Source organism: Mesoplodon densirostris, chromosome 11, assembly GCF_025265405.1.
Source record: "Mesoplodon densirostris isolate mMesDen1 chromosome 11, mMesDen1 primary haplotype, whole genome shotgun sequence".
Classification (NCBI taxonomy): domain Eukaryota; kingdom Metazoa; phylum Chordata; class Mammalia; order Artiodactyla; family Ziphiidae; genus Mesoplodon; species Mesoplodon densirostris.
This window is the reverse complement of record NC_082671.1, coordinates 86,132,393-86,147,165: the sequence shown is the minus strand read 5'-3', so window position 1 is coordinate 86,147,165 and position 14,773 is coordinate 86,132,393. Positions and strand designations below refer to the sequence as shown.

The window sequence follows — 14,773 nt, the reverse complement described above, 5'->3', positions numbered from 1 at the left end:
TTCAACACTATCTAATCCAAGCCTTCTGTTATCCCTGGTATCCTATAAATCCTATCATCTTCTGGTTTAGTTTCTCAAGGTTATTAACCTCTGGCCTCCTGCTTGAAAAGGTTGAAGGATTGAAAGTGGTCACCTGGGGACTTCTCTGGCAGTCCAGTGGTTAAGATTCCGCGTTTCCACTGTAGGGGACATGGACGTGATCCCTGGTAGGGAGAACTAAGACCCCGCATGCCGCGGCCAAAAAAAGAAAAAGAAAAAAAAAAAAAAAAAAGAAAGAAACTGGTCACCTGACTTAAGCAAGCACAGAGAAAGATAGTTTAATGATTCTGTCAACAGATTTGCAACCAATCCTTTTTTTATGCCCCAAGCACCATCTCTGAAAATGAGCACTTGGATCCTCCAGGTACTGAACGTTGTTTCTGGACATTGGTATACTGGCTTCTTCTCAATGTATCACCTTTTTCAGGCATTCAGTTTCCTTGGTTCTGGCTCTGTTAAGTCAGTCTTTCTTTACCTGCATTTTGTTTCCCAAAAATTTATTCAACTCTCTTATCCTTTGATTTCTTCTCTCCTGTTTCATTTGTCATTGTGTGGTTACACTTTACTGAGATTTCAGGAGAGAAAGATTTTTAAGGAACAGTCAAACTGCAATATTTGCAAGTCTTCAAACTGAATTGTAAATCATCCTAAAATACTGGGATATGAAAAATGTTTTCCGTACTCCTCCCTTCCTGAAAGTACTGTAATAAATCTTACCAGAGATTTCTTAACAATGGAACAAACAAACAAAAGGATGACCAAACACTGAAGAAACAGGACTCTGAAATCAAATATACTGGCAGAAAACAGAAATTTGTAATGCAGGTCACATTTTAATATAGTTTTAAAAAACACTTCCAAATATAACTATAATCAGGAAAAATACCTGAAACATGTATCTTAATTAACCATTAGTACATTATTTAAAAGAATTTTTTCTTGAATCCCTGGCTTACTTCACTGGGTTTATAAAGATATAAACCTACTGATTTTTCCATCTAAGTATTTTGTACTAAGTGTAGTTTTCCCAGCTGATAATTATAAATAAACCTGTTGACAAAAATCATGTTTTAAATAGGGAAAAATTGTTTCCCTTAATAAGTTGATAAAGACTGTAAATTGATACTTTAAAACTTATTTACTATAAAGTAACTATTAGTAAAATCCATACCCTTCCCCCAAATTCTGCTTCTCTTCTATTGCAAAAATCTTTATAAAAAATGTACTCTGAGTGCAATAAAATCTCCATATTAAAAAAAACCCAACAAATAGACATACCAAAATAATTCATCATGAAATTATAGCAAAGAAATATTTAACAGTATTAGTTTTCGCTAAGGAAAACATTACTGTGGAAGACATCCAAGGAGCCTAAAATGCTTCTGCTGTGGTAGTAACAAGGCAGCACTTCAGGCTGATGCTCATGCTATTGTTAAAACAGCCCTTCCCCGCTTTACAGTGAAAAATCAGTGCATATTCCTTTATATACTAAAAAACTGAAGTCTTAAAAAATTACCAATTGCTTTAAAATAATTGTCTAACTCACCTTGAAAACACAGATTGGCTACGATAAATCCATTATTTCACAAAGTAGGTATTTCTAATGACCTAAAAGAAATTGTCTAAAATCCATAGAAGGGTCAGGAAACTATAAATGCAGGTCAGAAAAGAGGGAGAGATGACAGATGCTTTCTGTGGAATGGAAGAGCAACAATTTTAATATCTATTTTGAAATACTGAAACATTTGGGGCTCAATCAGTCTCTGCTACTTTTATAACACAGTAAACCAAAAATATTAAAACATGAACCCTCTTATTCTCAAAAACAATTTTCTGCTACATACATAAATAAAAAGTGCTTATAACTAATAATATACAACACTAAAAAGATCACAAATGGCCTATGTCTCACTGCCAGCAATGAGAGTGATATATGCTAAGGGTGCCATGATATTTACAAAAGACAAAAAAATACCTATATTCGCTTATTATTTCCTATAGTTCTAATGTTATCATTATACCACTGAGCATAAAATAATCTTCTTTTGACAGGTAATTAAAACAAACAGATTATAATATAGAAGAGTAAAATGCAAGAAAATCCTCCTTAGGGGTTTCTGACCATTAAGCGTTTGTAGTAGTTCATAATGAAGTTAAACATGAATAGAACACAATTCTGGGGAAAAAAGAGACTTACTTATTTGTTTTATAAAATAAAAGAAGATATCTTAGTCAAGAGGTGATGGCTCTAGGTGTCATCTCAGCCAAGAATAAATCCATAGTATTTTTTACTCACTCAAATAAGACAGGAATTATTCTAATTCCTGCTACCTGCCCAGTCACTTCAAAAATTCTTAAGGAAGATAAAAATATCTTGGTTTTTGGTTACTCTTTAAAGTAAAAATTTCCAGATGCCCTGGAAGCAATGAGTTCAATTTGGTGTCTTCTTGTGTTCTAGTAAGAAAGAACAATCAGTTTAAATGGAGATCTCAGCTTTCAAATGCTGTGACCAATTATTTGTGAGTTATAATCTGCAGGTTCCATTTTTAAAATATGTGGGATGACACTGTCAATTCGTACATTGCCAATGAGACCTTTGAAAAACAATTCTTCAGTGATAGTAGCGTTCATCAACCTCAAAGCTGGCAATCTGAGTAGTAGTCTGGACAACCTCAAAAGACAAAAGGAAGGGGGAACAAGGTTGTAAATCAGAGTGATTTAATAGAAAGATGTAAGTAATTTCTGCATGAATACTGTCTGTGGCCTAATTTAATAAAGATCTAGTTTTCAGAACTTAAAATAAAACCTTTAGGGCTGCCCTGGTGGCGCAGTGGTTGAGAGTCCGCCTGCCGATGCAGGGGACACGGGTTCATGCCCCGGTCCAGGAAGATCCCACATGCCACGGAGCGGCTAGGCCCGTGAGCCATGGCCGCTGAGCCTGTGCGTCCGGAGCCTGTGCTCCGCAACGGGAGAGGCCACAACAGTGAGAGGCCCGTGTATGGCAAAAAAACAAAAAAAACAAAAAAACCCAAACCTTTAGTATTCTCAAGCCTTAGAGTGTATGACAATCACCTGGAGATATATATGCAGTCTGTCAGACTTCATTGGAAAGCCTTGCTCCTAACTGCTATGCTGTGCTACCTCCAGTTGGTTTTACGGACCATGGAACTAAATTATTAAACTGTGGATCAAGTTATAAATTTAACAGCTTAGGAACTCATTCGAGTTTATAAGAACAGCAATGTTTTATGTTATCAGGATACATGAGGCTCAATGATTACAGTTCTCTTGGTTTTGCTTTTCAAAAAAGTACTGGGAATAGTAAAATAGGCAATAGTTGTTATTACTGGGAAGAGCCTAAGTTATGGAATCAAAACCATTAGATCCAAATCCTGATTCAATTACCCCATAGCTATGTGAATGCGTGTAAGCCACCACTCCCTGTCTCTTTCAGTGTTGTGACAATCAACAAAATGATCCTTGCCAGTTTCTGTGCTAGTGAGGTTCTTAAAGGCAGGACAATGTCTTGTGTGAAAGTACATTATAAGCTGAAAACTGCTATCTAAAGATAACGTATTATTTTAAAATAACTAGGCATGTAAGAAACTAAGAAAGAGTTCCAGAGGTCCAAGAACCTGGAACGTAATCGAACAGAGATCAGCAAGCAGCTGTTACGTCAAAAAGGAGGAACATTTTAAATACTGTATTTATTTGTATAATGAGGTATAAGACAACTTTTGAAACTTTAAAAAATTGAAAAAAAATCATAACAAAACCAACACCAAAAGAACCACCTTTCTGAAAAGCTGGTGGCACATTAATCCTTCCTCTTTTCTAAGGCCTTCGACTCTAACACTTGAGAACAAGTGAAACCAGCAGCCCCAGAATTAAGTAACCTTTCTGTAGCCATGCACTCCACTGCTCAAACTACTCATTTCCTGTCTGTTCCCACCAGCTGAGCTATATACACAGAATTGGTAGGACACGGCATAGGAAAACTGGTTAGATAAACTACAGCTGATTTTCATGATGGACCTGACTTATAAACATGTTATTTAACATATGTAAAAATTATTATATGTAAAATATAGTAAGTTATGAAGTTTGAAGTATGTTAAATTAATAATACTAGTAAACACATTTATATAGCCCTTACTTTGTAAAAGGCACTGCTCTAAGCTCTTTGACTATATATTAACTGATTTAATCCTTATACTAATTATAAAAGGTGGGTACCATTATCTGCATCTTACAGGTAAAGAAACTGAAACAGAAGTTAAATAACTTGCCCAAAGCCATACTGCTAGTAAGTGACAGGGTCAAGTGACAGGGTCAGGCGTCAAACCCACGTACTCTGGCTCTGATGCCAAATGCTTAGTTACTCAAAAATTGAGTTTATTTTATTAAAAAAGTGATTTTTTTTCTGAAAGGACAATGGTAAATACCTTGTTAGAAATATCATAAGCCAAATTTCAAAATTAATTATCAAATAGTCTAATGGTATTTTATTATTCATCCATTTTTCATCCCTTTTACTAATAAAATCCATTATTTCAACTGAAGAAAGAGTTTGGGTGTGAGAGTCAGACTACCTGGCTCTGCTGTTTATTGTGTGACTTTGAGCGAGTTACTTAACCTCTCTGTGCTAAAGTCTCCTTACATAAAATATTACATGTAAAGTACTTGGAACAATACACTACCACTTTTAATAGCATTAACTATTTCAAAGGTCAAAGTTGACTAAATTTAATTACACTTGGAATAGAAAATAATGAAATAGATTCACAAAAATTTTTAAGATGAATTTAATTAAACAGTATTTAACTTCTACATACCTGTAGGTGTCATCTGGATATGTTTTGGTTATATAATCTTGGAATTCCACATAAGCCTTTTCCTGAAATTTCTCAATCTGCTGCATGTTTTCTAGGCCTGGATGATCTGAAACATTAAGGAATATATTGTTACTTTAGTTCTGAATACTCATTTAATAAGGCACCAAGTGGAGATGGAAGGGGGTGGGAAAAATAATTCAGTCAAAAAAAAAGCCCCATCATATGTGTGGCTCTTTCATTCCACAAATAATATATTTAATAACCCAACCAGTAAACACCAGGCATTTTACTTTAAACCCTTAAAACTATTTTATCTCATACATGTATTCTAACATCTAATAAAAATTGAAACCATTGGGTTCAAATAAAATAAATAGGTTTTTCCATTCCAAAAGTGGTGGAAGGGATTTTGATCAGTTTGCTTTCAACAGAAACAAAAAAACGACTTAGCTTAGTTAAAAGTATTTTTTTAAACATCTTTATTGGAGTATAATTGCTTTACAATGGTGTGTCAGTTTCTGCTTTATATAACAAAGTGAATCAGTTATACATATACATATATTCCCATATCCCCTCCCTCCTGCATCTCCCTCTCACCCTCCCTATCCCACCCCTCTAGGTGGTCACGAAGCACAGAGCTGATCTCCCTGTGCTATGCGGCTGCTTCCCACTAGCCATCTATTTTACATTTGGTAGTGTGTATATGTCCATGCCACTCTCTCACTTCGTCCCAGCTTACCCTTCCCCCTCCCCATGTCCTCAAGTCCATTCTCTATGTCTGCGTCTTTATTCCTGTCCTGCCCCTAGGTTCTTCAGAACCATTTTTTTTTTTAGATTCCATATATATGTGTTAACATACAGTATTGAAAGTATTTTTAACCAATGAAATATCTGCAGATTATATTCTTTAAAATTTTTTAAATTAAAATAATACATATTTTAACTGAAGTATAATTGACATACATTATATCTGTTTAAGGTATACAAGATAATGATTTGACATTTGTATACACTGCAAAATGATCACAATAAGTCTAGTTACCATCTGTTACCATTCAAAGTTGCAAAACATTTTTTTCTTATGACGAGAACTTTTTTACTTTCTAGCAACTTTCAAGTTTATAATATAGTGACTATTGTCACCAAGCTGTAAATTACATCATTGTGACTTATTTATTTTATAACTGGAAGTTTGTACCTCCTGATCCTCCTTCACCCATTTCACCCACCCCTCATGAAGATTATATTCTATATTTTTTTAGTAAGAAAACCTTCCTTTCACCATGGTTAGGTTAAAAAAATACTTATAAAATTATGAAACTCTGAACATCATCTCTATCAGAAGAATAATATACCAACATGAAATAACCTATATAAATATTTCACTAAAATGGAAATGTTAAAAGAATTTCATAAAACTTATGCCTAAAATATGGAAAGTGCTGCCCTGACTGAAGAGAATTAAAAAAGTAGCAAATAGAAATAGAATACTTAGTAAAACAAAATTACATTATAATTCTACTGTTGAATCTATGTTCTTTCAATTTTAAGGAAAATGAAGGTGGCAAATTGGTTGTGATAAAAATGGTGATACATGTTATTAACTTATCTGAACATTAGGAGAAATAGTACAAAAAAGCTTTAATTATCTTACTGATATCATTGAAGGTAAGAAGCAGGTTTCCTCAGATAATTTTATTATCATACACAGTAACAGAAATACATACCAAAATGAAAAAATACAGAGCCTAAGAGAACAGCCAATTTTTTGTATTCTAAAATTGATTGTAGCTTTACTGTCATTTTACTATACATGAAAACTAGAAACTGGCAGAAAGATAAGAGATCCATTTTTCTATTTGCTGGAAACTCTAATAAGATGTTTGGAAATTTAACCCGTTAACAAAGCAATCTTCATCTCTCTTTTTGCCTTTTAATGATGCCTAGCAAAATATATCTAAACATTCAAGTGTTGAACAGGACTAAAAGTATATGATGTCATTTCACTGATTTCTTCAATTTTCCTTTTCATACCCAGATGTCTAACATCCATAAATTTCACCAATTTAAAGTATACAATTCAATAGTTCTTTTAGTATATTCACAGAGTTGTGCAACCATCACCGCAATCTAATTTTAGAACATTTTTGTTCACCCCAAAAGAAACTGTACCCATTAGCAGTCACTCTCCCCTCTCCTTAGTCCCTGGTAGCCACTAATTTCTCTACAGATTTGCCTATTCTAGACACTTCGGATAAACCGAATCATATAATATGTGGTCTTCTGTGACTGGTTTCTTTCACTTGCATACTGTTTTCAAGGTTCATCCATGGTGGCATGTATCAGAATTTCATTACTTTTTATGGCTGAATGATATTCCATTGTATCTATATATTATATTTTGTTTATTCATTCGTTTGACGGACACTTGGGTTGTTTCCACTTTGCATCAATGTACGGTCCCAATGGCAATGTATGAGGGTTCTAATTTCTCCACATCCTCAAACACTGTATTTTAAATAAGAAGTAAATGTTTATATACCTGGACTGAAGAGTACTATTGCCTTCAGGTAGGCATATTCATATCCATCAATGCAGAGTTTTACCATGCTGTTACAAAACTCCTGTAGTTTGAAGATGTGTTCCATCAATAATTTTCTTCTTTCTGTTGACATTTTATCTTTAATTAAAAAAAACAAACAAAAGCTTCTAATTTTCAGCAAAAATGCATGACTATTTTTATCCAATATATTTCTTTCTAATTTCCAGCTCTGTATACAACCAATTTTTTAAATGTTTAAAATTCAGTATCTCTGCAAGTTTAAATGAAACTAATTAATGATCTTCAGACGTTGTTCAAGAAAAAACAAAACAGGCTGTTAATATAAAAAACCCTAAATGTAATGTTTCAAGATATACCTTTGAGAAGATAAGCTATAAAGACTAAAAAACTGGCCAAACAACCAAAGTACAAAAGACTCATATTTTGGTAACAGGCTTTTATTTAAGCTTATATTGGTTGAAAAAAATAAGCAAAACCATCTAGATTTTTAAGTTACCCATACTACTACAACAAAAACAAATAGTTAGCAAAAAATACTGCCAAGACCAAAGAAAATCTGAGTAAAATAAAATTTTATAACTTTTAAAATTTATTGTTTATATAGTACTGCCTTCTGGTAGATTTACTGTTGATGAGATTTTAAGGTTATTTCTCTGTCCTTAAATAAGAGGAGGAAGCAGATATTTTAAAAATAATGTAAAACAATGGGAAATGGAATATGCAAAGGAAGTAAATGTAATTCTCAACTTATAAATTATTCCTGAACTCAAAAAAGTAGTTCTTCCCACTTGAGGATGGGGCACCTTCTTGGTTAGTCACAAGCCATTCTGAAACTAAACATTTATAAATCAGTGCCTGCCTGCCTGTCTCCTCAAATGAATGGGAGTTGTAATCACCTTGGCATCAAGAAAAGGAAAAAGACTTAGGATTGTTCTGTGACTCTTCAGTACTGTTTAAGTGAGAGAACACATCCTGATGAATTGATTAAAAAAAAAAAAGTTTAGCCTATCTTGGGATTCAAAGGGCTACAATGAAGAAAGGCAGTTTAAAAACTGGTGGGGGGACTTCCCTGGTGGTGCAGTGGTTAAGAATCCGCCAGCCAATGCAGGGGACACCGATTTGATCCCTGGTACGGGAAGATCCCACATGCCGTGGAGCAACTAAGCCCGTGCACCGCAACTACTGAGCCTGCGCTCTAGAGCCCACAAGCCACAACTACTGATCCCACGTGCCTAGAGCCCATGCTCCGCAACAAGAGAAGCCACCGCAATGAGAAGAGTGTGCACCACAACAAAGAGTAGCCCCCGCTCGCCGCAACTAGAGAAACCCCACGCACAGCAACGAAGACCCAACACAGCACCCCCACCAAAAAAAAAAAAAAAAAAAAACTGGTGGGAAGTATACATTTATAAATATTTGATCATCTCTATATAACTTACCCCGGATTCTTTGGTATGTATATCCAAGTACAAAAAATTCACGAGGCCTGATCAGAAATAGCACTTAAATACGCTTGTTTCAGTTTTGTTGTGCTCTCATTTAAAACTATTTTGGGGTGATTAAGGAATGAATTTATCAAAATGTAAAAATTATCTAAAGTAAAAAGGATGTCGGTATCTTTTAATACCTAACTTTAAACATAATACTATAAAACTGACGCCCCCCTCTTATATCCTAGAAAAGGAAATAAGTAAGGTGCTTTTTACCTTGTTGAAGGCTACTGTGAAGACAATTGACAAATGTTGCTAATATAGTTGCTACATTCATCACTTGCCAGCACTGGGCAAGACCAAGAGTAAAAAGTTCATTCCAGTAGGCTTTCACCAATAATATACTGTTTTCTTGCCTATAAAAACAAAATAAACAAATATCAAATATTAAAATATATTTTATAAAACTTTACAACTGACTCATATAGTTAAAAATACAATGTTACTGAACTAAAATTATTCTAAATGGCCAACCGGGAATGGACTTGATCAATTCTTTATTCTGTGTACCTGACTTTAGTTGATAAGGTTTAGAAATTTAATTTGCTAGTTCATTAATCAATCAGCCAGTTTATAAGAACAGTTGCAAGTAGTATTTCAAACTATAAGTTGGGGCTTTAAGCCCACATTTCATGGAAACAGATGGAGTAAAGGTGTTTAAAAAAAATTAAAAGCAAAAGCATACATTTAAAAACCTTCTTAAAAAGGGCAGTTAGAATTATCTGATGATAAGATAACCAACCAATTTCCTGGGAGAATTGGTTTATTCTATGTTTCAGATGAGATATAAGTGTCCCATAAATGAGACACCAAAGATTTTGCTAGGAGTAACAAAGATAAGAAGGGTCAGAAGGCCTTTCCTGAGTTTCTGAATAAAAAAATCTCAGCAGCTTGAGAAAGTAAAACAAGTACTGGAATAGGAGTCAAGCCACCAGGGTTATAAAACCTAGATCCACTGATTGAAATTAGGCAAAGAGTCCTGGGTCTCAGCTGCTTAACTATATAAAATACAGAGACACTATATGCCCTATATCTTGCTCAAAGAGTTGTTATGAGACACAAATATAAGAATTATGTGAATAGGCCATGACAATAAAGTATATGCCAGGCACTGTTCTAGGCACTGGAGAAAAAGCAATAAACAAGATGAATAAAGTCTGCCTTCATGAAACAGAAGGGAAACTATAAAAAAAATCACTTCAAATATTTTATATAAATATTATACACACACATATATATACGGTTATACAAACATTAGTTTCTGGTAATGAAAATTCTACATTACTATAAAGTAGGATGATGCATTGGAAAATGGGGTGGGAGTAGAGAGAAGGCCTTTCTGAGGGGCTGACATCTAAGTAGAGAAAGATGGGAAAGAACTTAAACAAAAACAAACAAAAAACCCCTAGAGAACTAGTGTTCCAGGAAGAGGGAAGAACAATGGTAAACTTGTTGAGGTGATAACCAGCATGTAGTAGGTGTTCAATAAAAACTGATGACTGAATTACTAAATGCTGCCCTCCCTTCTTGGAATGTGCTTTCCCCAATTTGTTTTACTGGCTAATTCCTATTTATCCCTCAAAATATAACTCAGAGCTCACTTTTTTTTTTTTGCTGTGCTGCACAGCATGTGGGATGTGAATTCTCCGATCAGGGATCGAACCTGTGCCCCCTGCAATGGAAGCGCAGAGCCTTTACCACTGGACCGCCAGGGAAGTCCCAGAGCTCACTTTTTTTTTTTGCGGTATGCGGGCCTCTCACTGTTGTGGCCTCTCCCGTTGCGGAGCACAGGCTCCGGATGCGCAGGCCCAGCGGCCATGGCTCACGGGCCCAGCCGCTCCGCGGCATATGGGATCCTCCCAGACCGGGGCACGAACCCGTATCCCCTGCATCGGCAGGCGGACTCTCAACCACTGCGCCACCAGGGAGGCCCCCAGAGCTCACTTTTTAACTGAAACATTCTCTTACTACATTCTTCTCCCCAAGACAGTTAATTACACCCCTTCAGTGCCATAGATATACTTATATTTTATACTTATTTCATGGTATTCTAATTTACTGGTTTAGGAATCTGTCTCCTATACAAGATTAAAACCTCATTGAATGCACAGACTCCTTTATTCATTTCTGTATCTCAGTGAACAGCACAGTAGACAGCATATAAAATGAATCTGCAAATGATTTCTGATTGTAGGAGATACAGAACAGGCAGAAGTGAGAACTCACGACCATTTTCCAATTAAGCAATCTTTAAACCAAGAACTATACACTTTATTATAAACAAGATAACAAAAGAATGAGATTTCTTTTCCCTTTCTCTAAAGAGATTTAAGGTGTTAAGAACATCCTATAGGAAATATGTACATCCTGATAAAAGGCACTTAAACTTTTTTCTTCTTAATAAATCTTTAAAATTAGGATAATCCATGGGATAATCAGCATGTTTAACATAAATCATTCATCAAGTTAAGAACCACAGCCACCTTTACAACATTACATTTTATTTAAGAATTGAATATATTCAAACAAATGCTAATACTGTCAACTTCAGAATACAGAAAGTAATTTTTCTCACTGGGAATTATTCAGGGGAAATTTTATCTCCAAGCTGATCTCTCATTTCCATTCAGTATCTGAGAAGAATTACTTGCCATAAGAAACTGGCTATCAAAATCTATTTGAAAGTAAAGTTTAAATGAAGAGAAAATCAGTATTTTTAAATCCCCATATAGGGCTTCCCTGGTGGCACAGTGGTTAAGAATCCACCTGCCAATGCAGGGGACATGGGTTTGAGCCCTGGTCAGGGAAGATCCCATATGCCACGGAGCAACTAAGCCCGTGTGCCACAACTACTGAGCCTGTGCTCTAGAGCCCACAAGCCACAACTACTGAAGCCTGCATGTCACAACTACTGAAGCCCATGCTCCGCAACAAAGAGTAGCCCCTGCCCCCCGCAACTAGAGAAAGCCTGTGTGCAGCAACAAAGACCCAACACAGCCAAAAATAAATTTTAAAAAAATCTCCATATAAAAATGATTAAAATTTCAATCTTGGGAATTCCCTGGTGGTCTAGTGGTTAGGACTCCGTGCTCTCACTGCCAAGGGCCCGGGTTCAATCTCTGGTCGGGGAACTAAGATCCTGCAAGCTGCATGGCCAAAAAAAAAAAAAAAAAGAAGAAAGAAAAAAAGGAAAAAGATTCAATTTCAAACTAAATCAAATGAAATAAAAGATAACAAGATACTACTTTCATTTATCATAAAAGATGGATAAAATCCAGCATTGAGGAGTGTGTGAGGAAATAAGCATTCATTCTCATTCATTGCTTGTATCAGCATAAACTGACTGAATAGTTTTCTGGAGGACAATTTGGTAGTACCTGCCAAAAAACTATAATGTATATACCCTCTTAGACTCAACAATGCCACTTGTAAGAAGCTATCTTGTAGAAATACTAACACAAGTAGGAAAATATATATATATACAATGCTACAATGCTTATTGTAGCTTTGGATATAACACGACCACCAGCAAAACACTAGCAACAACCCAAATGTTTACTAATAAGGGATAAGTAAATTATAATAAATCCATAAAATAGAATACTTAGGTAGCCATTAAGAAGAATAGGAGAATACACATGCTGATATAAGATGTCCATTATATAAGTGTAAAAAGAAAGGCAAAGAATAGGATGTGTAAGTGTTTGTGTATTTGATTGAATGTGGCATGGAAAAGATCTGGTAGGAAACCAAACTTTAACAGTGGGGTTAGTTACCTCTGGAGAGTAAAGTTTTACTTTATATTGCTATACTTCAGTATTACTTTAACATTTTACAAACATGAGGAAAAGGTTAAAAGCAAACATGATGGAAAAGTCTGAAGTAATTTGGTTTTCACCTTAACCGCTGATTCTGAAGTTTAAAAGAGGAAACAGCTAACCAAGGTAGTCAACCAGTGATCAAAGGAAAGGGAAAAAAACAGAGCCAACTGATTAAAAATGTCAAAGTTTTTAGTGGCCTGTGCTACAGCTCTTAGTAAGAAAATACGCTGGCATTGTTGAGGAAGACTCAGAGAAAACGTTAAGGAGTATCAGCGCAAAGGATGAGTACCCCTAAGGAAAAAAGATGAAAAGTGGCAATTGAGGAATTAACCACCAGATTATTTTGTTTCCAAAGGAAAAGTGAAGGAGCTAATCGCAGAGATCAATTATAGAAAGATATCTATTTACATTTTTTAAAGATTTTTTTTGATGTGGACCATTTTTAAAGCCTTTATTGAATTTGTTACAGTATTGCTTCTGTTTTATGTTGTAGTTTTTTGGCCACGAGGCATGTGCGATCTTAGCCCCCAGCCCAGGGATCAAACCCGCACCCCCTGCATTGGAAGACAAAGTCTTAACCACTGGACCTCCAGGGAAGTCCCTCTATTTACACTTTTCATCCAAAACATAAAATCCTTGTAGTATAGTTAGCTACATTGTTCAAGTATGTTTCTTCAAAGTTCATTCAGAAAGAAAGACAGCAAGTCTCCTTTAAAAAGAAGGTTCCTAAGAGTATGAAGGAAAATGAGCATTTACTATCTACTTTGTCAGCAGCACTGCGTTGAAGAAGTTTACACCGATCAGCTACCTTAAGTAGCATGACCTGCAAGGAAGCATTTCTGCTAATTTACAGATGTAGAAGTGGAGCCTCAGTTAAATAACAGAGCTAGCAAATGAATTAAATCCAGAATTTGAACCGAGGTGGTCAAAGTCTATGATTTTTTAAAATAAATCATTACAAATTTTAGCAAGTAAAATGCTAAAGTCAAATTTCTCAGCAGAGACCTCCTCCATTCAAGGCTAATATCTGTGGTGTAAGGGCATGTGTGCTGCCAGTTTTTTCTTGTTAGGGAAAACAAACAAATGACTATTGTAGTCACATTATACCACCTATTTTCAAAACATCTTTCCTTTGAGAAACAAAAGAGCTGGGTAGAGGAGGCAGTCAGGTGCAACACAAGTGTTAATAAATAAAATAAGTTGCATAAGAGTAAACGTAACTTCTTTCACAAATAGATATAGGTATTTTCCTCTAACAATTGTACTAGATTGTTAATGTTCATTAAAATATGTATGTAGGGCTTCCCTGGTGGCGCAGTGGTTGGGGGTCTGCCTGCCGATGCAGGGGATGCGGGTTTGTGCCCCGGTCCGGGAGGATCCCACGTGCCGCGGAGCGGCTGGGCCTGCGCGTCCGCAGCCTGTGCTCCGCAGCGGGAGAGGCCGCAGCGGTGAGAGGCCCGTGTACCGCAAAAAAATAAAAAATAAAATAAAATATGTATGTAGTACTCATAATTAGAGATCAGATCATTGTTTATACTATTTATTTTGATAAAGGAATATGACTTTTGAACTCACCTATACCGGGGGATAACCTAACCATTTGGCTTTATATAAGCAAGGCATTATACTTTACCTGGTAGCATCTGTTTTTTCCTTAGGGAAAAATCGTGATATGGCAAGAGAACTGGTTTCAAACCCACAGTTATAGTAAACATTACTGTGTCTCAGTGGGATTTTAAAAGAGTCAACTTTCAGGGTTAGCATTTAATGGAAGGTTTTTAAATTATTCAGTAAAGTCTCCTGTAGCAAATGGTGATAGCTTGGAACTTTTGGTTACAAGAATCTAGTTAAAGAGGATTGCTGCCTTTACTCCAGACAAATCATGTCCAGTGCCCCTCCCTCCAACTGAATCTATTACTGTAGTCACTTACCTAAATTATGCAGATAGAACTGAAAAAACAACTGAATTCCTGTAAGTATCGACACTACAAATCTTAAACAGAAAAGCAACATCTTTGTAAAACA

At 35.6% G+C, this 14,773-nt stretch overlaps 1 protein-coding gene across 6 annotated transcripts in view; it reads right to left on the bottom strand.

The window, feature by feature from the left end:
- Positions 1–942: 942 nt before the first annotated feature.
- NR2C1 (nuclear receptor subfamily 2 group C member 1) overlaps positions 943–14,773 on the bottom strand; it is a 41,556-nt gene continuing 27,725 nt past the window's right edge. For 5 of the 6 annotated variants that reach the window (XM_060113039.1, XM_060113042.1, XM_060113045.1 and 2 more), the window contains 4 exons: positions 9,144–9,283; positions 7,417–7,554; positions 4,875–4,980; positions 943–2,710 (listed from right to left, as the gene is read on the bottom strand). In XM_060113039.1, the coding sequence (XP_059969022.1) occupies positions 2,536–2,710; positions 4,875–4,980; positions 7,417–7,554; positions 9,144–9,283 (559 nt within the window). In that variant the 3' untranslated portion in view covers positions 943–2,535. The remainder of the gene's footprint in view (positions 2,711–4,874; positions 4,981–7,416; positions 7,555–9,143; positions 9,284–14,773) is intronic. The other variant, XM_060113041.1, reaches the window with a different exon arrangement.